The 24956-nt window shown below is 42.5% G+C and overlaps 1 protein-coding gene across 4 annotated transcripts in view; it reads right to left on the reverse strand.

Annotated features, from left to right (window-relative positions):
* Positions 1 to 24956, reverse strand: part of THADA (THADA armadillo repeat containing) — a 310355-nt gene that overhangs the window by 199875 nt on the left and 85524 nt on the right. For all 4 annotated transcript variants that reach the window (XM_074989608.1, XM_074989609.1, XM_074989610.1 and 1 more), the window contains one exon: positions 881 to 970. In XM_074989608.1, the coding sequence (XP_074845709.1) occupies positions 881 to 970 (90 nt within the window). The remainder of the gene's footprint in view (positions 1 to 880; positions 971 to 24956) is intronic.

The raw sequence follows: 24956 nt of genomic DNA on the forward strand, positions 1-24956 counted from the left end.
CAGGCCAGTAGCTCCTGTGAGTAAAAAAAGACGAGGAAAATTTCAAGAGTCTATGTGATCACTTCCCCTCCATGGGAAGGACTGAGAAACTGCCTCGCTACAAAGCCCTCAGCCTAATATTCATAGACAAGTATTTTACGGAGGTTTTGATCTCTCTTCTTCCTTTTGCATTGCAGCCCAGATTTATTCCTCTTTCTCAAATGAGTCTTTCCATTTACTAGTGGAAGCAGGCTGGGTCAGCAAGCTCAGGTTTACAGATACTCTACACACAATTTTTCTACTGCTTGTATTCATGGCCTAAAGTATTATTATGGGATTGAATCTGGGGTGCATCAGTGCTGGTTCTGATCGCTTAAGGCTGTGAGCAGCCCTGGAAAAGAAGAAATTGATAGAAATACATAAAAGGATGTTTGGTATCATAAAATCTGATGCATAACCTTTATATTCCTTATCTTTAAAGTCTACAAGGGAGGAGACTGGGGCTGTGCCCGGCTTTCTGGGGCCAGAGGATGGGGTCACAGTGCCTGCTCAGCTCTCCAGGGCTGAAGGAGGGGGCTGGGGCACTAGCCAGCATCCACTGTGGTGGGGAGAGCAGGGGTACATGGCAGGGGCCAGCAGTCACAGTGGGAGCGGGGCTCTGGTAGGTATGGAAGGGGCAGGGCTGCACAGAGGCAGGGTAGCCTCCCCAAGCCAGGGTTTCACACACTGCCCATATCCCCTTCTAATAAACTTACTCTTAGAAGAGTATCCCTTGAGCAACCACTGAGGGAGAGAAAGGGACCAAGTCTTATTAACAATACACCTAAAGAACAGTACCTGTAACCCACTTCCCCTCACCCTTAAATTGCACTGTATTAATTCCGCATGTTTATCTTCTTACCTGTCCACAGTGCTGGCTACAACTTCCAGTTGCTGGAGAAGGAAAGGATGAAGGGCTGGAAACCGAGAGAAAAATGTCCTCCCTGTCATTCTGCAAAAAAGGGATGGGGGAATAGCACTTAGTGTTGTGTAACAATCTGCGCCTCTCAAAACATATTAGTATAGCCAACAAGCGTTCTTTTTTGTTCTTTTTTTTTTATTGCTACCTCAGCGTAACCCAAAGTACTAGCTCATGGCAAGGTATTAGACCTGGCTGTAAAAATGTCCAAGCCCACTTCAGTCTTGTCTTACAAATTCTACCTATTTATTACCAATGTAACTGAAACTGGACACTGGTAAAGTAAATTCCAGGTCCCATTTTTGCCAGCATGAGTGCAGCCTTATAAGCTTACATAACACTAGGATTCAAAACTGATTTCCAGCACATAACAAATTATATAAAATATAGCTTATACCAGGGATCTGCAATTGCAGCTCTTTAAGGACTTCTTTGTGGCTCCCAGCATTATACTTGCAAAGTAAAAAAAGAACCCTCCTGATTATTTTTGATAAAAGGTGAATATCTACAAGCCCGAGAAAGAATAACTCCTATTCAAAATGCAAACAATATGTGATCTCCAAATGCTGGATAACTCCCCCTAGCATCCTCCAGAGAGAGAGTTCAGGAATGCAAGTCAGGAAGACAGTGGTACAAACACACATAAATTGTGAGGAAACAGAATAAATAAGAAATTTGTGAACATCCTGCAGTAAACATGTACCGCATTACAAATTATTGTGTGCACTGTTCTTAAAATACGGGTTACAAAGAGTATGGTCTGATGTCATTTATTAAGGAACATCAGATACTCACATGCACTGCAGCTCTTGAATTATTGGTTTTTTTATCAAATTGGAAAAACATGACCTTTCTCTTGCTATTTTGGTTGCCGACCTCTGCTTATACTAGTGATGAGCAAAACTCAACCGCTGACACAACTTAATAAAGCAGCGAAGTTCAAGTCATGGCAGCGAATAAAAGCAAACTAAATCTAAGTTTTAACATAGCTTTTTAAATGACTTTATAAGCACAGACACTGTCTACCCTGCTCAGGAAACTGTTAGCAGCTCTGTAGCAAAAACTGTATTTCAAAACTCATAGTAGGAAAGGACCTATTAAATATACATTAGATTAAAAAGGATTCTGAATATTTTAAAATAATTACACACTAGAAGAAAAAAGAATTGTACAGCACATTTACCACACAATCTACTGAGAAATAAAAAGGTTAACAAACATTAGCAAAGCTTCATGCTAGCATATGCAGACCTGTGTCTATCACAGGAAGGAACTGCATATGTGAATGTAAGTGAAAAGAAGCCAAAAAATATGCAAGAGTAAAATAACCACATGGCAAATATCAGCAAAGCCTCATTCAGTGCCCAGCTAACAAAACATGCCTTAGCCACAGGCCATAAAGTAAACATAGCTAAAATGATTACTAGATAGAAACATACTTTCAAACACAAAGGTACAGAAATATTTCAGTAGGCACATTAAAAATACATCAAAATCCCTAATAATATAACTATAAGCATATGGGGGATTTGCCACACAACTTTGTTCCAAAGAGTTCATCTAAGGAAAAAAAAAAAAAAAACCAGAATCTTTATGGTTGTGGAGAAAATATTCTAAATGTGAACTAAGTGTAAATTGATGAAGTAATGATGCTAATTCAAATGTTAATATTAATGATTTCACTATTATTTCACTATTATTATTTCATTATTTTAGCAGGAACACCCAACTAACTGCTTATCCTACAATTCTAAACTGCTTCCCAGATACCAAAAGCTCCAAATACCTCCTTACCAAAACTTCCAATTTCTACTAAATCATTTTGTATTTTCTACACATACTGCGCAGGACACTGACATTTTAAAACACAGGGCCATGAAAAACTAATATTTCATATAAAATTAAACACATAAGGGACATGTTACTGATTACGTAATTCTTTTTTTTCTTCCTTAAATCAATAAAACCTAATCCACTATGAAGATACTGGGTAGAATCTCCAACCTACTTCAGTGATGATGTAACTAATGAACTAATACCTTTTTCTTATAGGTTCTGTCTCCACTACAGACATCAGTTGACAGAAGTCACTGACGGAAGAGATTTTCTGACAAAACTTCTGTCAACAGAGTGTAGCCACACAGAAAAGCGAATCAAAAATTGATCCGCTCTGTTGACAGGGTGGCAGGACTGCCTGGCCCTCTCTCAACATAACAGCCAACCAGAAGCACAGCAGAAAGGACTGCCGGGTAACCGGAAAGCCATGTCTATCGACAGAGGCGCCCCCCCCCACTCCCCCCCCCCCGAGGATCCACACTGCATTTTTTGTCAACAGATTCTGTTGAGAAAGGCATTCTGCCTCATGGGGGAGAGGCAGAAGCTGTCAATGAAAGTGCCAAGTTTGCATGTGGACGTTCTGTGGGTTTTGTCAGGAAAACTCTCTAGTGTAGATGTACGCAATGACTCATAACAAGCATGCAATCCTTGAAAAACTGTATTTCATATCACATAGCAGGAAAGGGCCTAATTAAATATACAATAGACAGATTAAAAATGTTCTGATTTTTTTAAACAATTTAGCACGGGAAGAAAAAAGCAGACTTGTACAGCTGTTTACCACATAATCTACTGAGATATAAAATGAAAGAAAGAAAAGAAAAAGTAAAACAAATGTTTACACTTATAAACACAAACTAGAAGAAAAAAATAACAGTAGCAAAAACCAGTCTAGGAATAAAGAATAGATAAGTCAAATTAAGCTCCAGTCAGTCCACATAATTTAGAATTTATAGAGAACCCATCACTCCCCATTTTAACAGCATCTAACCTATGACACAGTAGATGGACATCAGTACAAACTCAAAGACTATGGATTCCTTGCAGAGGAGATAAACACAGAATCAATTTAATATTATTTCTGGCAAGTTGACATTTTGCAACAAAAAAAAGGTTAAAGAGAGGAATCAAATTAAATGTATCCCTATTTTCCTCCTTTTGCCCCTCAAAGAAAAATCTCTCTCTTATATCTGAGTGACTGGAAACAGAAGATGATTTTGAAGTATCTCTAGACAAGCATTAAGTCTGTCCAAAGGATCAGAAACTAGAGGTATGGCTACAAAGCCAGGCAAATTCAAACTGAAACCACTGCAAACAGTTTCTAGAGACTCATGTACATTATAGCTGTACTATAACAGTTTTTACAATGTGTTGCATATTCATTTCATTAAACCTAACACAGGCACCAAGTAAAATTAGACAGAATTCCGAAGCAGATGCTTCCAGGACAGCCATGCTACTAATGTACGAAATTTTGTTTTATTTAATCCCAAAAATAAAAAATCATTTCTCTCTCAAAAAAGTGAAAATTCTCTAAGAGAAGGCAGTGTGGTTACTGTTTTCAAGGGTTAAACTCTGAAACATCTAATGGAAAACACCTTCAGATGCAATATCGCCCTTCTGTCTATAAAAACTTATAAATGTCCTTTCTATATTTTTGATAACTGCATAAAATGTATAATATAAATGCTCTTGAATTAGGATGAAATACTATAGCTGATAGCAATTTATAAGAGTTTCTAGCACCGTGCTGTCTTCATTTTCAGACGGATTTATAAACACACTAGAGGTTTTATCCAGCTTGGGTCCTTGTGAGGGCTGTGCTGCTCCAGTGGTGGTGGCTCCCAAAGGCTGTGCTGCTCCAGAGGCATCAGCTCTCCAGGATCACCTATGGAGTCGGTGGCTGCCTCGCCAGCTGGCAGCAACACGGGGCCACCTAGAGTGGTGGAAGTTGCGCTAGCAGGCAGGGGTTGGGCTGGTGCTGTAGCAGCTGTTCCCTGGGTCCAACAGGTGAAGCAGGAGTTGCGCTGCCTGCCCAGGTTTCACCCCCAACCGGCTTTCCAGCTTTGGAACCAAGGGCAGAGGGGAGTGTGTTAGGTGCGGCATGGGACTCAGCATGTGGTGGGTGGACATCCAAGGCCAATACCAGAATATGAACCTTACCCATGGATGGTGGCCAGCAACATTCAGAGCCCCTCCCATAGCCTGCCTCAATTTTACAGGTTCACCCACCACCCTGTGGTCATTTTACAGTATAACCGTGACTGCTAGCAGACCCTTGTCTTAGCATTTTATGAGAAATGATTGCAATCTAGCACACCTCATTTTCCTAGTACAACCAAACCCTGACCTTGCTTTAGGTTAGGCTAAAAGGCAGCTGCATAGCAATTTGAGGGTCCTAGCTCTTACCATTTTGGCAGAATTCATGAACAAATGGACTCACGGATGGGCAGACAGGTAAATTCTCTCAAACATACAGTAGATAAAAGAATCTGCAACTGTGTCTTCAGAAAACAGTAGTATATAAAATACTTCAAGGAAACATTAATGTTTCGTGAATAAGGGGCATAAGCATGAAATTTTGCTGGGGAGTTTGTTTATTTTTCTTTGTTTTTAAGACTATACTTTTTTTTTTTTGTTTTAAAGTAGCAGCCCTGGAACTCTAAAAATGTAGCATCACTCAACAATGATTGACACTATGAAGATAACTGCACCTGTTTTAAGTATTTAGAAGAAGTAGCTTGATTTTCAAACACATGCTGAATGCTGTTGCGCTCACTGTTCTCAAATATGTACAAGCAAAAAGTTAAGTCAAGAGTTTCTTCATGTCATTATATGCCTATCTACTATACATTTGAGAGAGTTTGTCAGTTTGTTCAAGAACTCACCCTAAATACTAAGAGTTAGGATGACTAAATTTGATATACAGCTTCCTCTTATCATAACTTAAGAGCATCCTAAGGGTTTGGTTGTGACATGAAAATGGGATGTATCTGGAATTAGACTGCGTCTCAAAACACAAAAACAAAAAAAATATATAGGAAAGAAACCAATCCACCATGCAAGTGAAAGGCACCCACGGGGGATGCACCCCGCCCCATCCAGGACTGCCCCACCCCCCGAGCCTCCCCCTACACACGCTTTAGCTGAAGCTTCTCCCACCCTCAATTCATGTGGGAACTATTTTGGCTGATCCTCTTCATTAGGGAATGAGGGGGAAATGCACAGTTTGCTGCGCTCCTCAACTCTGGCTAGGAAACACCATGGGCAGACAAACCTGAATCTGTCCCAGCTAAGAGGGGGGAACATGCACCCCTCCCCTCACTCTGACCACTGAACCTGCAGCGGCCATAGAAATGCGCTTTTCACCTGGCCCCAAGCCGCAGTGGTGAGAGAAGCCAAGACAGTCCTCCCTCTTTGGGGCAGCCTGCATAGTGAAGCCTCATCCCCAGAGCAATGATTCCAATGAACCATGTACATTTTCATTTTATTTTCCAAAAACCAAAAGTTGAGTGAGGGAGCCAAGCAATGCTGGCTTCTAGTTTTAACATACAAAATAATGCAATGTCCACATATGAAATCAAAATTAAGCATGAATAGTGAAAGTTCCTAGAACATTAAAATAGTCAATATATAGCATACATAAATTATGTGCCATTTCCTGACATTCAAGGAATTAAAACAAAACAAAACAAAAAACTATCTTTCAGTTTGCTGCCCAGAGCTCATATGCAGGGAGGAAAGCAACCTATTCAAAACCTACTTGTTATGTGGGAGGCGGGGTGTTCCCCCAAAACATGTCTATGCAGCTGCTAGGTTCTGCAGACACTGCTCCCAGATACCCTCCTGTCCAGGACAGGGTTTCCCTGACTTAAATGGCTTTTTCCCTCCACAGGCTTTATGAGGAGCTTCTGAGAAAGTTTTCTTTTCTGCATTTTACAGTTTACAAGGGTGACCCTACCTCTTGACCACGCACCTGCCAGGCTGTGCCAGTCCTGCCCCCCATGATCTGAAAGCTATCAAGCTCTTTGCACATCCTCAATGAAATGGTCTGGAAAACTAATAGCTTTTGTTCTGCAAAAATTCATCGTCATCCTTGAGAAGCCAGAAGTGGCCTTGGAAAACAAAAGTTGCAATGATTGTCAAACACAGACCCATTAATTCAATGTGTAAGTGCTTTGTGTCACATTTAAAAATTGTATCTAAATTCTGACCTTCACTATCTTCAGCAGGCAGCATGTGTGGGAGAGACAGGGTTGCTGCAATGAGGAGGCAAATAAAAGAGATCCAAATAGGACACCATCCTGCAGCAACTTGAAAAGGCTGATACAGAGCAAGCCAGAGCCACTGCTAACCAAAAGCGCACATAGCAGTAGCAGCAAACCTTGCTCCAGTGCAGGAACAAGGACTTTACAGAGCTCCAGACAGCTCTCAGGGAGAAAACCGAGATCCAGCATTCCATGCTAGAACTGCAAAGGGATGCCTACCGCAGGACTCATTATGAAGCCTCCACACTCTGTTGCCTGGCCTCCCCTCGATATACCTCAACCCATCCCCATCCAGCCCTTTCGTCAGAGTCCCTGAATGCTTTGGGTGGGGGGTGGGCAAAAACAGTCTCTTGCTCTATGCACTGAATCTCACCACACTGCGAAAGGCTCACATTCCATCACACGAAGGGTCCTGTGGCACCTTATAGACTAACAGAAAAGTTTTGAGCATGAGCTTTCGTGAGCACAGACAGTCTGTACTCACGAAAGCTCATGCTCAAAACTTTTCTGTTAGTCTATAAGGTGCCACAGGACCCTTTGTTGCTGTTACAGATCCACACTAACACGCCTACCCCTCCGATACTGGATTCCATCACATGTGATACCAGGATTCCCTTTTTCCCTCTACCTACCCCTTCGCCCACCCCACTGTAAATAAAACCAATGGTTTTGTGAAAACCACTTTGTCATTTATCAGTTCACATAGGATGGGATGCAGTTGGAGGTGCTTTCAGACAGGTCAAGCACACATCAGTGTGCGGGGTGGGGGCGGTGTCACAGAAGTTAAATGCAGCAGATTCATGTGGCTGGCTGCTCATTTATACAGCTAATTTTCAAAGCCTCCCTGATTTCTGTTGCTTCTGCATGTGTGTTGGTGAACTCCCTTGTGTCCAACTGTGCATAAGCCCTGCTCATGTTATCTGCCTCTACAACCCAGGCTGGCATGAAATTTTCCCCCTTTGATTTGCAAATGTTATGGAGAATACAACATGCTGCAACCACAGTGGGGATACGTTGGTTTGGAAAGGGTCTAAATGGGTCAAAAGGCACCTGAGCGTTGCCTTCAAATGGCCAAAGTCACATTCCACTGCCATTCTGCACTTGCTCAGTTTGTAACTGAAGTACTCCTGGCTGTGGTCCAGGATGCCTGTGTATGGTTTCATGAGACAAGGGAACAGAGAGTAAGCAGGGCATCTCCACATCGCCAATCTTGATTTTCTAGTCTGGGAAGAAAGTCTCAGCCTGGAGTTTTCTGTACAGACCAGAATTTCTCAAGATGTGCACATTGTGCACCTTTCCCGACCATCCCACACAGATGTTGGTGACATGACTTTTATAATCCACCAACGCTTGCAACACCATGAAGTTAGCCCTGTGGTTTATGTACTCTCAGACTAGGTGGTCCAGGGCCAGAATGGGGGTGTGCATTCCATCTATCTCCCCACTGCAGTTAGAAAACCCCAGGGCAGCAAAGCATTCCACTATATCCTGCACATTTCCCAGCATCATGGTCTTCTGCATCAGACAGTCACAGATTACACTGGCTACCTGCAACACTGCAGCCCCCACTTGTGTCCCACTGAATTTATTTCCCATTGACCAGTAGCTTTTGGGCTTTGCAAACTTCCACAGAGCAATTGCCACTCGCTTGTGAACCATCAAAACAGGTCTCATTCTGGTATCACTGTGCTGCATGGCAGGGAACAGCAAACCACAAACTTCCATGAAAGTGGCCTTGCATATGTGGAAGTTCTGCAGCCACTGCTGGTCATCCCAGACCTCAAAAATGATGCGGAACCACCAGTGTATGCTAATTTCACATCTCCAGAACCAGCACTTCACTGCAAGTAGTGCATCCAAAACAGCCAGCAGCTCTGCATTCCTGCTCTCCAATTCTTCAATATCATCATCTGAATCATCGGTATCAATCTCATCCTCCCACTGGCTTTCTCTAATACAATACTGTACGACACTTCAGAAAGTAGCCATAACACACTGTACAATAACTATAAGCTCTTCAGGATCCATGCTAGCTCTGTGCAGTGATATGAGCTGGGGCAGGCTTTTGAAAAAGTCCCAAAAAATGGCACAAAATTCCTTGGTCCGGTCCTTTGTTTTCCAACAGAAGGGGGAGTAGGGGCCTCGCACTCTGGGATGACTACATCAGACACCCACACACATTTCTGGCACATTTTTTCCCATAACACACTGTTACAAAAACCCAGAATACAATGGGGCTCCAGGCACTGTGAGATAGGTGTCTACAATGCATTGGTGATGCAGTCAAACCTAGCTAAGGCAAAGGAGACAAACTACATTGACTTTTGGACATTTTTGTATACTCATCTTCAAATTTATAAAATCTAGCAATAAAATGTTGACTTCAATAAATTCAACTTTATTTTGTAGCGTAGATGTACGCTGTGTGTGGATTTAAGATTGTTTAATAATTTTGATGATAAAAAATAAAAAAAAAAAAAACTAGAGAGCTTGGATGCTGTCATACTCTTTCCTAAATGCTGCTGCAGTACATACTCAGAAAATACCATAGGAAATCAGTTTAATTTGTAAGTACAGCAATGACATTGTGTATAGATCTCATTTTACTGTGACATGTGTCACAGATTATCTGCTTCTAGAATATCTCAGATTTCATATTTTTCAGAAAAATTAAACACTCACAGCCTCGTGTCCTACTTTAATAAATGACACTATAAAATACATTTCTGAATCATCTGCTCACCTAGAATAAAAAGAAAACAATAGCAAATGAGGTTTAAAGACAACTGACCTTCTGAAGCTATTAAGGCCTTCTAATACTCATTCCGAATCATGAATACCAATAAGAAAATTTCTCATCTGCTGTAGGCCCACACTCAAATACCAGAATTGGAATGGAGATAAAGGACATCACAAAAGTGGGGGAGGGAGAAGAGGAGGGAAAGAGAAAGAAGAAATAAATTAAGGGAAAAAGTAAAAAAGTAAGAGACATTCATTGAAGCTTTATTAAAGGGCGAGAGTTCATGGAGGCCTCTTTTAATGTTTTTCTGCCAAGAGTAACATCTGCTCTTATTGTGGCAACGAATATACTGAAATTAATGGACCTTATAGAGCAGGGGTGGGCAATAATTTTTGATGGAAGCCACTCCAACAATTTGGAAAGTGATCAAAGGCTGCACTTTTCTACATTAATAGAGGAAGTGCAGGGTTTGGGATGGAGATTGGGTGTAGAAGGGAGCTGAGAGTAGGGGATTGGGGTGCAGGAGAAGGGTTTAGGGAGGAAGTTGAGTGACAGAGGGAGTTGTGACCTGGGACAGAGGAGTGTGGCCTAGGATCTGCGATGGGAGTATGGATGCTGGAGAGGATTCTGATCTGCAGGAGAGGTGCAAGAGGGGGAGAAGAGTCTGGAAGGGGGTTTTGACCTGGGGCAGGGGTACAGTGGTTTGGGTTGTGACCTAAGGCATGAGGGGTCTGTGACCTGAGAGAGCAATTGGGATACCAAGTGTAGGCTCTGGCTGGGAAGCACTTACCTTACATGTCTCCCAGCCAGCAAGCCCAGTAGAACCTTCAGGTAGGTGCCTAGCCTGCTATGCCCCCGCTCAAAGCTGCCAGCTGCTAAGGCCAAGAGCATTCCTGCAAGTGGAGGCAGAGGGCTCCATGCCCTGCCTGCACAGCAAGCATGGCCCAGGAAGCTTCCAATGTCCAGTTTCAAGCCAGTGGAAGCGGTGAGATTGTGCTTGAGCCAGCAACAGCATGCAAAGCTCTGCCCAGGGGTGCACGGTATGCAAAGACATACATGGCCCTCCATAGCTTTGAGTGGTGTGCAGCAGACAGGGAGCCTGCTCATGGTTCCATCTGGGCTGCAGGATGGTGACAGGCCAGATCTGGCAGTTTGGCAACCTGGATCGGGCCCCTGGGCTGTATTTTGCCCTCACCTGCTATAGACTTATCCAGTATATCACAGAGGAAAGTTAAGACAGAGAGAATGGGAACCATATTCAGTCACAGCAACAGCAGATACAATTTCCAATTAAAGCATTTTAAGTTAAGGCTGAATTCGGGCCTGAAACTATAAATAGCCACACTAAAGGAACATGAGCTTTCAAATACAGCCCAATCTAGTTTGATACACTTGTGTCTTTTGCTTTTAGCAAATTAGGAAAGGAAGCAAAACACACACCCACTTACTTAGTAGACAGTAGCATTCCACTGTACAAGGGGCTAGGTAGGTTTTGGCGATCTACATGGAGGGTATGTGCACTCCTATGTCTGTAAAGCCCAGCTCTGACAGGCACCTTACGACCCATATCACATCAGAGATCAGAAGGCTGATGAATCTATCATAAAAGGGTCACCAATGAGTTCAGCTCCCATTCAAGCACACAGGGTTTAACTAGAAGAGCGCATTAGGACAAACCGTGTTCAAGGACATTTTAGAGAACACTGCTAATGCGTGCCTGGAGCAATTCTTAAACCACAGCTTTCTGAACTAGTACAGAGAATACAGAAAGGTCACAACACTGGCGAGTGCCACATTCGTAAATTCAGTTACTTGTGAGCAGCCTCGCTTCCCCAGGGCTCCAGGGCTGGGAGCGCCAGCGTCTGCCACCTTCCCAGGGCTCCGGGCGGGGAGCGACGGCAGCCGCTGCTTCCCCGGGGCTCTGGGCAGGGAGCACCAGTGGCTGCCGCCACTTCCCTAAGACCCTGCGGCCAGGAGCGCCAGCGGCTGCCACTGCTTTCCCCAGGGCTCCAGGTGGGGAGCACCAGCAGCCATCGCTTCCCCGGCTCCCTGTGGCCCTGCTGCCAGTCTCCACCTGCCCATGCTGCTGCCCACCCTATTCACGAAATCCAACATTCGCGAGGGTTCTCAACACCAAACCCTCGTGAATGTTGCACCCTACTGTAGTTCATCCTGATCTACATTTGCAGTTAAAATGTGAGCAGTTAATTGATCTACTCTGCAAGCAATGCTAACTCTACTGTGAGCAATGGATCAGTTTACTGGGTACATGAGGCTCAAAGGCATAAAAACCTGTTGAAATTCAAGTAATAACGATAACGATGTACTAGTAAGAAACACAGTAGACCAAAGTGACAGACCAAGCCAAACCTCAATAACACAGCAGAGATGGTCAAGGACATGGGAGTGGGCTCCGACTCAGCATAAAAAGCCATTTCCAGACCTCAGCTATTAACAATACCAAAATGGTCTGAAAAGTTAACTCATGTTTCTGCCTCTATAGATCAGTATATTCTAATGCTTCTTTCTCTCTGTTTCCCAGATAATTAATGTTCAAATAATGCAGAAGGCTGCCACCACATGACCTAGGTTTCCTTAATGGTAGTTCTCTCTCCTTAGTGTCCCACCATTCTAGAGGACATGCTTCCATGCTGATAATAGGTCCTGCTCAATAAGAATCCAAAGCAGTGTGGATTCATGCCATTCATTTTCATCATTTGAGTCAGATGTCAACAGTAGAAGGCTGATTTTCTTCTTTGCTGGTACAGGTTCTATAGTTTCAGCATCAGAGAGCTAGTGTTTTAAGACTTCTGAAAGCAAGTTCCACACACTGCCACCCTCAGATTTTGGAAGACACTTCACATTCTTAAACACTGAGTCAAGACCCGCAGGCATCTTAAGAAATTTAACGTCTTTACTTTTTGTCAAATCTGCCAAGCAGGTGTTCTTAGAAAGAACAACAGGTCCTGGGTCATCACTTGACACTGCTGTAATACATAATATATGACAGTAGCAGGAAAAACCATAGGGCAGGAGACATAATTCTGTCCCAAGGAGTTCAGGTCCAAATTTCAATTAATGCATTGATGAGTGTTGTCAACATGGATGCACATCCTCTGGCATGGTGGCTGACGCCAGAAGGGGTATAGGAATGTTTTACATATCTTGCACAGAAACAACGTTAAACATTAGCTACAAGAGTGCTAAGTGAGTCCCTGTTGTCACTTTCAGGTGATATTGTAAACAAAAAGTGGACAGCATTATCTCCTGTATATATAAAGAAACCCATTTGTCTGAATGGCTGGCTGAACAAGAAGTAGGACTGAGTGTACTCGTAGGCTCCGAAATTTTATATGATACTGGTTTTGGGCAGCATCACGCAACAACAAAAAATCCACATTTGTAAGTTGCACTTTCAGGATAAAGAGATCGTGCTACAGTGCTTGTATAAAAGGTAAATTATCTTTTTATAATGCAAATATGTTTAATGAAAATTATATAAAGTGTACGCTGTGTTCTAATTGAAACAAATATATTTTAAAATGTAGAAAAACATCTACAAATACTTATACATTTCAGCTGGTATTGTGGTGCACTTGTGAGTGAGGCAGACCAACCAGAGCAGACAGCCCTGACCACTACCTATTCATTTGGATGGCAGAATGGAAACATCAGCATTCTACGGGTTAGAAATTTAACTAAACAGCAATAGACGGTCCTTCTGGAAAGAGCCAGTCAGCAATGGAAACAAAAGATTACTTTTAGGAGTTCTTCTCTAGATAATCTTGCTCTACACACATCTGTATCCTCTTCTGTTAGACCTAGACACAGAATGTCATTTCAGTTATTTTAATGTTGACTCTAGAGGGCTCATGATATTAGCTTTTAAGTTGATAATGCTACATGCTTAAAGAGAACACTAGTGCTCTCAACAAAACATCTGACTCACATAACTGACCTTTTGGGATGGCAGAGGGGAAGAAAAGTAAATCAACAATATTGTGCATATCCTTGTTATTCATTAAAATAAACATTATAATGTATTAGCTAATAAAAAAAATCCCAGTATAATTATACAAGACTGTAAAAGAATTCTCACCTCTGTCATTCATGGATGTGTTACAGTAAGTTATTTACTTTTAGGACATGTCTTCAGTGAGAGTAACGGGTGCCTGCCTTTTATTACATTATCATGTAATTAGCAAGAACTTAGACTTATTTATTACATAGGTGGAAAAGGGAACTTTTGAAAAAGGATGGAAGAATCACTGTGCATCAATGGAAGGTATACCTTTGGTAAATATTAGATTTTTTTTCTAAGGAATTGTAACAGCATACTTAAATTCCAGAACAGTAAGCAAAATAAGTTCACTTAAGTGCACTGACTTGAGAAAACATTCTTTTACACTCATAGATCTAAAATAAATACTTAAAAGAAATAGATACCAAGCCATTATATTTTAGTTTTCATTTTTCCTTCAGACAGAAGTGCTAGAATAAACACTCTCACCAGTTTACACTGCCTGTGTTTTTAATGAGGTTAAAAACTGAACTGTCAATCAAGGCCTTTATAAATACAGTAGTTGAATACTTTCTGCTTGAGATGCACTTTTATTTACAGAAGTGGGTAGCCAAGATTTCCAAAGGGCTTCATGTTCTGTTTTCTTTGATCTCTTTTAGGTACAAGTCTCTTTATGTCTGTTGACTTGCTATTTTTGATACTTTATGTACTTAGATATGAAAAAAGCAGCTGTGCACAACAAACATTTAAGGAAAATGGCAACTGAGAGTTTAACAAAATAATTTTAAAAAATCTTTCATGACAACTTCGTTGGCAGGATGGCAAGAGATCTTAAATATGATGTACCAGAATAAAGAAGAGGTGTATAAGTTAAATCTGAGTTAACAGACAGCCCTTCTATCAGTATACACAAATACAGAAAACTCTTTCATATCTGGCAGCCTTGGGACCAAGTGGTTGCTGGATATTCAAACATTCTGAAAAATAGAGGAGGTAGACCTAGCAATGCATAACACTGGAAAAAAAATTAGATATTAAGAAACAAACAAAAAAGTATGTAGGGTGCCTTATTTACCAACAACAGTAGCATTGTACGATGTGAACTTACACTGTGTTTGCTGTATTTATTTGTATTTACTTTCACCACACTGTACTTATGGAAAATGTAACTAAAATTTACTTGTGGTTAAAATGCCAGTTATTTGAGAATTCTGGATAATAGAAGGTCATATATGAAAGAGTTTATTGTAATATTAAAATCAAGCAATTATATCAGAATTAGGAGAAGTGAGAAAGTTCCAACACTAGAAAGAACAAAAATTAAGGATATGTCCATAAAGCAACTAAACACCTGCCCGTGACCCATGGCTGCTAACTTAAGGGCTTGTGATGCAGAGCTCATGGGGCTTGGGATGACGAGCTGTTTCACTCACTGGACCTCATGCACAGAAGTCTACGTAACACTGAAACAGCCCTGAAGTCTGAGTCCTGAGAAGCCCAAGTCTTCTGTCAAAGGCCATCCCAGGTATCTAGTTGCTGAATGTACACACTAAGTTTCCTGCTCATATGATTAGATTTTTCAGAGGATTTCACTTCATTTGATAAGTTTCAGGCATGTAAAAAGGGAGAACTAAATATCTAGTTACATTTCACTTTTTTCTTAATTAAAACAAATGAGGTGTTTGAGGGAGCTTTTTAATTATCTCATGCTAGTGCATATATTGTTAGGACTTCTCATCTGAGATAGCATTTTAAATGAGTTGGCATATGGTACTTATTGTGGTAAAATGAGGAATCACTATCCATCTTGAAATGGAATATAGGGCTCTGATTGAAGACAACAGTTCAGCACAACCTCTTCTTATTCAACAAAACACATGGGCACATGTTTAAAGTCCTATTGTCTTGATGCCTTTCCAAATTTGGGTCTACATACACAGAAACTGTGTTTACCATAACTACTATTTGTAGGTTTTCACCATTAAAGATAATCCTAAATTTATAAATCCAATAGGACAGAGACCCTAAATATATACAAGTTACATGAAAAACCAAAATAAAAAAAATCATACAAGAACAGAAACTCAAAAGCTGGGAGATACAGTATGATTGTGCAGCCTTAAGTCAGCCCTGCCTTGTGTGTGTATATTATGACACAGTCTTTAATTATGTGATCCCACTTTTCCACAGAAACCCCTGCCTCATTTGGTGCACAGGATGGGTAGTTACTATAGCTTGGGATAATAAAATTTCAGACAGAACACAGAATATTAACATGCACAGAGAAGAAAGGATGCAAAATATTATCCCCTCCAAGCGACAAGCATCAATGGAGTTGTTTTAGTGGCATACTGGAAAAAGATCATGTCATACAGCACAAAGCCTCAACAGCTAATTCCCAAAAATCAATGGTATACCCTCACCTGGAAGACTGCAGTCAATTCAACTAATACTATCTCAGAAAGGATCTATAAGGAAGAGAGAGAATACAAAATGGGTGAAAAGAGTGGTTAAAAGAATGGAAATATTTCCACATAAAAGAAACAAAAGACTGTCTGCAGGGGAAGGGAAATGACAGAGGTATACAAAACAATGAACAGCATAGAGAGAGCAGGTGAGATTCTCCTACTAACACTCTCATACCACTGGAAGGGCACATGCAATTAAAGGCACCTTTTTTTTTTTTTTAAGTGACAGCAGGATGACAGGAAATCTTTTTACACAACACAATCAGCTCAGGGAGAGGGATAGCTCAGCAGTTTGAGTATTTGCCTTGTAAACCTAAGCTTGTGAGTTCAATCCTTGAAGGGGCCAATTAGAGATCTGGGACAAACAGATTTTTAAAAAGGGGCTAGGGTTGGGTCCTGACAAAAGGGCAGGGGACTGGATTTTATGACCTCCTGAGGTCCCTTCCAGCTCTATGAGATGTGTACCTCCATTTTTTTAAGGTATCATCAAAAACATCATTTAGGATGAATCAAAATGAATAGACATTGATACTGACAAGGAAAACACCCAACATCACCCACTTGTGCTTGTTATATCTTCTTCTGTAGCATCTGTAACTGTCTCTTAGGACACTGGACAAAAAGGAGAACTGGGGTAGTACAATATGACAGCTCCTATGATTCAACCAGTGTGTAAAATTCCCTCTCTATAAATTAGTAATTTACTTGATATTGGCTACAGATAATCAGAGATTTCTTGTGTCTCAAACTGTGTAAATTCAATTAAACTTAGTGTAGAGCCTCACAATACAATACAACAGGACCCAACCCACACTGTTTCAGGCTGTCCCACCTCCTACCGGCCAGGGAGCTGTATCTTGCCAGCTGCATTCCTTCCTCCTCCCAGCTGCTGCCATCTTGCTGAGCTGCATGCTCTGTAGAGTATGGTGACTTACCACAGCGCCTCTAACTTCACAGCATACACAGTGCAGCAAAATGGCAGGGCATCAGTACAAGGTGGCTAGAAATGGAGTTTGGGCACAGGGAGAGAATACTGGGGCTCAACCCCTAATTGGCTGAGCCTCACAGATGAGCTGGCAGCAGCAGCGTGGGCAAACTGCGGGGAGCAGCTCAGACGCAGAGTGGAAACAGCAGCTCTTTGGGTGCTCTGAGCTCAGGTGGAGAACAGGTCATAGGAGTAATTAAACTTGGGGGCTAAGGGGAGCAGTGCAAGGGAAGAAGCACTCAAGAAAATGAGGACAAGCTGCTGGTCTGGACCCTTGCAACCAAATATGAACTGGACAGGACCTGACTACAAGTATCATAGAATCATAGGGCTGGAAGAGACCTCAAGAGGTCATCGAGTCCAACCTGCTGCGTCAAACAGGATCAACCTCAGGTTTAAGTCATCCCAGCCATGATTATGTCAAGTCAGAACTTAAATACCTTGAGGGATGGAAATTCCACCACTTCTCTAGACAATGCATTCCAGTGCTTCACCACTAGCCTGGAGGAGTAGTTTTTCCTGATATCCAGCCTACTCCTCTCCTTCTGTAGCTTCAGACCATTACTCCTTGTTCTGCCATCTGTCACCACTGAGAACAGTTTCTCTCCATCCATCCTCTTTAGAGCACCCCTTCAGGAAGATGAAGGCTGCTACCAAATCACCCCTAAGTCTTCTATTTTGCAAACTGAAAAGGCCCAAATCCTCAGTCTATCCTCACAGGTCATGCGCTCCAGCCCCTTAATCATAATCATCCACATCCTTTCCATACTGGGGGGGCCCAAAACTGGACACAATACTCCAGATGTATCCTCACCAGTGCCAAATAGAGGGGAACAACAACTTCTCTAGATCTACTTGAAATGCTCCCCCTATTGCAGCCCAATAGGTCGTTGGCCTTTTGGGCTACAAGGGCACACTGTTTACTCATATCCAGCCTTTCATCGACCATAATCCCTAGGTCCCTTTCCACTGTACTGCTGCTTAGCCAGTCAGTCCCGAGCCTATGACAAATGCTTGGGATTCTTACATACCAAGTGCAGAACTCTACACTTCTCCTTGTTAAACCACACCAGATTTCTTTTGATCCAATCCTCCAATTTATCCAGGAAACTCTGGATCCTATCTCCCTCTCCCCCTAGCTTGGTGTCATTCGCAAAATTGCTGAGGGTGCAATCCAGTCCCTCATCCAGGTCATCAACACAGATGTTGAATCAAAACCGAGCCTTGGGCACTCCACTTGAAACCGACTGCCACCCAGATATTGAGCCACTGACCACTGGGCCCAACTATCAAGCCAGCTTCCTATCCATCGTATTGTCCATGTCTCCAACCCATACTTGCTTAACTTATGGGCAAGAATGTTGTGGGAGATCATATCAAGAGTTTTGCTGAAGTCAAGGCATATCACATCCACTGACTTCCCCATATCCCCAGAGCCTGTTACCTCGTCAGAGAAGTTAATCAGATTGGTCAGGCACAGCCTGCCTTGGTGAATCCATGTTGACTACTTTTGATCACTTTCCCCTCTTCCAAGTGCTCCAAAACAGATTCCTTGAGGATCCCTTCCATTATTTTCCCAGGGATTGAGGTAAGGCTGACTGGTCTATAGTTCCCTGGATTGTCCTTCTTTCCTTTTTTAAAGATGGGCACTACATTTGCCTTTTTCCAATCATCTGGAATCTCTCCCAATCTCCACGACTCTTCAAAGATAATGGCCAAAGGCTCAGTAATGATGTCTGCATTAAATCCAGACCCGTGGAACTGTGAACATCTAGTTTTTCTAAGTAGCTCTCAACTCATTCCTTCCCGACCAAGGGCTGCCCTTCACCTTCCCATACTACATTGTCTAGCACCATAGTGTGGGAGCTGTCCTTGCCCATGAAAACTGAGGCAAAAAACCATTGAGTACTTCAACTTTTCTTACATCATCTGTCACTAGGTTACCTCTCTCATCTAGTAAAGGCCCCACATCCTCCCTGATAATCCTCTTATTGTTAACATGCCTGTAGAAACCCTTCTTGTTAACCTTCACCTCCCTTGCCAGCTGCAGTTCCAATTGTGCATTTGTTGTCCTGATTACTGCCTGGCATTTTCCAGCCACACATTTATATGTCTCCTTAGTCATCTGTCCAAGTTTGTACTTCCTATATGCATCCTTTTTGAGTTTAAGATGACCAAAGATTTCCCTGTTAAGCCAAGCTGGTTGCCTACCATATTTACACTTCTTATTATGCAGTGGTATTGTTTGTTCTTGTACCTTCACCAAGACTTTTTATAAATACTACCAGTTCTCTTTAACTGTTTTTCCTTTCATCTTTGTTTCCCATGGGATCCTGCCCATCAGTTCCCTCAGGGAGCCAAAGTCTGCTCTTTTGAAATCAAGGGTCTGTATATTACTGCTCACCTCTTTGTGAGCAGCAAGTCAAGTTGTATACGGCCACTGGTCGGTTCCATCAGCACTCGTACCAGGAAGTTATCCCCAACATTCTCCTACAACTTCCTGGATTGTCTGCGCTGCTGCTGTATTGGTCTCCCAACAAATGTCTGGATGATTAAAGTCTCCCATGAGAACTAGGACCAGTGATTTGGAAGCTTCTCTTAGTTGTCTGAAGAAATCCTCATCTACCTCATCACCCTGATCTGGTGGTCTATAGCAGACACAACTGCAACATCATCTCTATTGCTTCTGTCTCTAAGCTTAACCCAAAAACACTCAAATGGTTTTTCTCCCTCCTTATACTGGAGCTCTGATTAATCATAATACTCCCTCACATATATCAAAACAAAAAGCAGTCAAGTAGCACTTTAAAGACTAGCAAAATAGTTTAGTAGGTGAGCTTTCGTGGGACAGACCCACTTCTTCAGACCACAGCCAGACCAGAACAGACTCAATATTTAAGACACAGAGAACCAAAAACAGTAAGCAAGGAGGACAAATCAGAAAAAGATAATCAAGGTGAGCAAATCAGAGAGTGGAGGGGTGGGGGGGAAGATCAAGAATTAGATTGAGTCAGGTATGCAGATGAGCCCCTACAGAGACTCAGAAAGTTTCCATCACAATTTAAACCATGTGTTAATGTTCCGAATTTGAATATAAATGTCAATTCGTCCACTTCTCTTTCTAAAACGGAGCAATAATGTCTCTTCATTAACACACACACCTTGAGGTCATTGACAGAATGCCCCATTCCATTAAAATGGTGACTAACTGGTTTGTGCATCTGGAGTGTTTTGATGTCTGTTTTGTGCCCGTTGACCCTTTGTCTAAGGGAGTTAGAAGTCTGTCCAATATACAAAGCATCTGGGCATTGTTGGCATATGATGGCATATATGATGTTAGTAGAGGAGCATGAGAAAGTGCCCGTGATTCTGTGAGTAACCTGGTTAGGTCCAGTGATGGTATTTCCAGAGAAGATATGTGGACAAAGCTGGCAGTGGGCTTTGTTGCAGGGAAAGGTTCCAGGACTGGTGTTCCTGGGGTATAGACTATGGCCGTTAGTAAGGATCCTCATGAGGTTGGGAGGTTGTCTGTAGGAGAGAACAGGCATGTCACCCAGGGCCTTCCGGAGTGTAGCATCCTGATTAAGAATAGGTTGTAGGTCTTTAATAATTCGTTGCAGTGGTCTGAGTTGGGGGCTGTAAGTGATGACCAGAGGTGTTCTGTTCTTGGCTTTTTTGGGCTGATCTTGAAGTAGCTGGTTTCTGGGTATGCATCTGGCCCTGTCAATTTGTTTTTTTACTTCTCCTGGTGCGTAATTCAGGTTTATGAATATTTGGTAAAGTTCTTGTAGTTTTTGGTCTCTGTCAGTGTATAGACTAGCACGGCTTACTCTCTGTTACTATGCCTCACATATACTGCAACTCCTCCTCCTTTTCTCTCCTGCCTGTCCTTCCTGAACGGTTTATACCCTCCCATAACCATGATCCAGTTATGCAAGTCATCCCACCAAGTCTCCATTATTACAACCACTTCATACTACTTAGACCATGCCAGGACCTCTAGTTCCTCCTGTTTGTTTCCCAGGCTTCTTCCATTTGTGTACAAGCACCTTAGAGAAGTGGCTGATTGGCCCACTTTCTCCTCTTCACCCAGGAAACGTACTTTGTTGTACCCTACTCCTTCCCCACTTACCTCAGGGCTTGTGTCACCATCCCCTGACGAACCTAGTTTAAAGCCATCCTCACTAGATTTGCAAGCCTGCCCGCAAAGATGCTCTGTCCTGTCTTTGTTAGGTGGATCCCATCTCTTCATAGCAATCCTTGTTCCTGAAACTGAATTCTATGGTCAAAGAAACCAAATTCTTCTCTGCTGCACCACCTATGCAGCCACACATTTACTTCAGCGACTTGACAATCCCTACCCAGACCCCTTTCTTCAACAGTGAGGATGGATGAGACCACCACCTGTGCTCCATATTCCTTCATCTTTCCTCCTACAGTTATGTAATCTGCAGTGATCTCATCAAGGTTGCTCTTGGCTGTATCATTAGTTCCTACACGGAGAAGTAGGAAGAAGTAATAGTCTGCAGGTCTGATGATTTTTGGAAGAGATCCTGTAACATCCCAGATTCTAGCTCTCAGAAAGCAGAAAATTTGCTGGGAGTCTAGGTCTGAATGGCAGAGGGATGGGTCTGACCCTTTTAGGAGGGAGTTCCCGACCACCACCACCCCCCATCTTCTTTTCCTAGGGGTGGTGGTCATGGAACCCCCCATCCCTAGGACTAGGCATCCCATGCCTTACAATCCATGGGGTCATCTTCTAATCCACTCCCTGTGAGGTATCTGTCCCAGCTACCTCCACTGTATCACCTGTGCGGAGAAGCTGAAAGTGGTTGCTTATCTCCAATGGAGCTGGAGAGACCTGAATTGGTTTTCTTCCCCTGGAGGTAAGATGCTTCCAGTTCTCCTCCTTGTTTTGAACAGCCTGCTGTTCCCACTGTACTACATGGTGACTTCTATCCAGAAAGTCTTCACCTTTTCTGATGGACCTGAGGGTTGACAAACATGGCACGTGCCACGCAGGTAAGAACAGCAAACTTCTCAGTAGCCATGTTACCATCCATTATTCCCCTTTCTTCCAAGACTTCTCCTAAATGTTTCTAGTGCTGCCTTGAAGGGCACAAGAGAAGCAAACCTATTAGACAGGGACAACTGGTATGGGGCTCACCCCAAGGTGAACTCCCAGGCAAACTCCCTGTTAGCTGCTCCTGTTTGCTGATCACAGGTGTTTGTTGCGGCTGCATTCTTATAAGGCACAGCTCAAATCCTTGCCTCCAATCCATTCAGCCCCTGAAGGCCCACCCTAAACAAAGCACTCCCAATTCATACCTGGCAAATCTATCAAATGTTCTTCCTGAAACAGGAAAGGAAGTACTTATCAAACACACTTTCAAACCACCCCTCTTTGCAAAGTAGTGTCAAGTTTGGGTCAGATATGAAAACAACCTGGCAGGTTCAGATTAGCTGTGCTCTAATCAGTACAGTAAGAGAACCATCTACCATATCCTCAACCTCAACAAATCTTTAAAAGGAGCAAATACCACTCACTTTTTCTGTAGGCTAAATAAGACTTTCCTAAAATAGCTTTATTGCTTTCGTTTACATTCATTATTTCAACATTTAAATTCTTTTAGCTTTAGGAATTTGGGAAAATGGTGTAGATGGGGTTTCTCTTTTGAATTTGTCTCCTTATTGCACAAAATTTCATAGCTTTAATTTAACAGCAGTTACATCATCACTTTTATTACAAGAAAAACCCAGTAGGGTACAAAGCTTGTATTTTCTTATATTGTTAAACAAGGCTAACAGCATATTAGTTTTCGGCTGCACTAGTAGGAGCCTTACCAGCAGATCAAGGGAAGTGATTATTCCTCCAATTCAGCAATGGTGAGGCCACATCTGGAATACTGTGTCCAGTTTTGCACCCCCTACCCCCACTCATTACAGAAAGCATGTGGACAAATTGGAGACAGTCCAGCAGAGGGCAATGAAAATTACTATGGGGCTTATGAGAAGAGGCTGAGTGAACTGAGCTAAATCAGGCTGGTATCTAGGGTGGCAGATGACAGAACAAGAAGCAATGGTTTCAAGCTGTATGGGTGAAGTCTAGGTTGGATATTAGAAAAAAAAATTCACCAGGAGGGTGGTCAAGCACTGGAATGGTTTTTGTAGACTGGTGGTGGAATCTCCAGCCTTAGAGGTTTCTAAGGCTGGGAGTGACAAAGCCCTAACTAAGTAGAATAATTTAGTTGGAGTTGGTCCTTCTTTGAGCAGGGGTTTGGACTGCCTGGCCTCCTGAGGTCTCTTCTAACCATAATGGCCTATGATTCTAAGTATTTTGGACTGGTAGTCAGTATGAACCATTACAGCAGTGTGTCTGCTATAAGCACTGCTCTGACAATGAGAAGTCCTATGGCACCTTATCGACTAGCAGATATATTGGAGCATAAGTGCTCATGGGCAACGACACGCATCGTCAGATGCCTCCACTGAAACACTGCTTTGAACATTTAAGTTCAGAACTGTCTCACAAAGACGCACAAGTCTGCTAAAGCAGTCAATATGCTAAAAGCCGGAGCTTATTTCAAAGCTGCCCCCATCTTCACTGTCAATCTGAAATCAATGTGTGTTCGCATGGCTGCCACTATGCTAATGAGGCACTGAATATGCATGCCAGTGCCTCATTAACCTGCTTCAAATTGCCTCATTACCATGCCCCCTCTGACGGGACAATGGTAGTGTAGCAGCAGTCTTATTGACTGAACTCCAGGCTAGTGGGCTAATCACTAAAGCATTCTCCACCTGTCCATATATCCCTGACAGGCAAACTGAAAAGAGGACAAAAGACAATAGAGGAAAAAAGTACATCTCTTACTGAGGACATACGGCAAGGATAGTAGCAATACTGACAGAAAGTAACAATGGGGAATGAATTATATTGGTGACTGCTGAAACTCCTGTCAGCGCAGGGAAAAAAAGCTATAAAAAGCCACTAGATAAAAGCTTCACAGTGAACAGCTGGTCCCTAAGAAAAGGGCCCTCCTCACCTCCCCAAAAGAGAAACGGAGGACTCATGATCAGACTTTTTATGACATTTGCTGAAGCACACAGTATTTTTGATCTGTACGTTTTCCTTCCAGATGCTGAAAAAAGCAGATTTGTTTTGAAAAGCTGGGTAATCTCAAGTTTCCTGACCAGTCACTTGTGCCCTCCACAATGCTAAGGACACAAAGATGAAGATGCCCACCTGAGCTGGATCAATGTAAAGATTTCACGCTCACAGCTTGAGAGGTGGGGAAGTAAGCTTATGTAAAAGAGAAAGTAATGTTAACGGAGTTAAGGACAAAACTTTACAATTATTTTACATTTTAATTTGTAACTTTTAAAAAACTGCTTTAAAACATGGTATGTCTGTGCGTCTTTTACTCAGCATGAATACTAAAAACTGAACGTTTATGTAAGCTGCCAAAGTGATGTCAGGACTGTCAGGCAGCGTCCCAGGCCCTGATATAGCCCTGGCAAAGTTCCTTTACCTTTGCCCAGTCCTGCTCCATGGTTCAAGAGGGCTGGCCCTGTTCTGCTAGGGCAGCGGCCATCCGGGCGAAGATGGGTCCCCTCCGGCTGGTCTCTCAAGAGCCCCAGGGCAGGGAGGTTGTGAGGTTCCTGATACTCGGCCACCAGAGCTCTCAGCTATGGTGTGGA

The sequence above is a fragment of the Carettochelys insculpta genome, chromosome 3 (assembly GCF_033958435.1).
Source record: "Carettochelys insculpta isolate YL-2023 chromosome 3, ASM3395843v1, whole genome shotgun sequence".
Classification (NCBI taxonomy): domain Eukaryota; kingdom Metazoa; phylum Chordata; order Testudines; family Carettochelyidae; genus Carettochelys; species Carettochelys insculpta.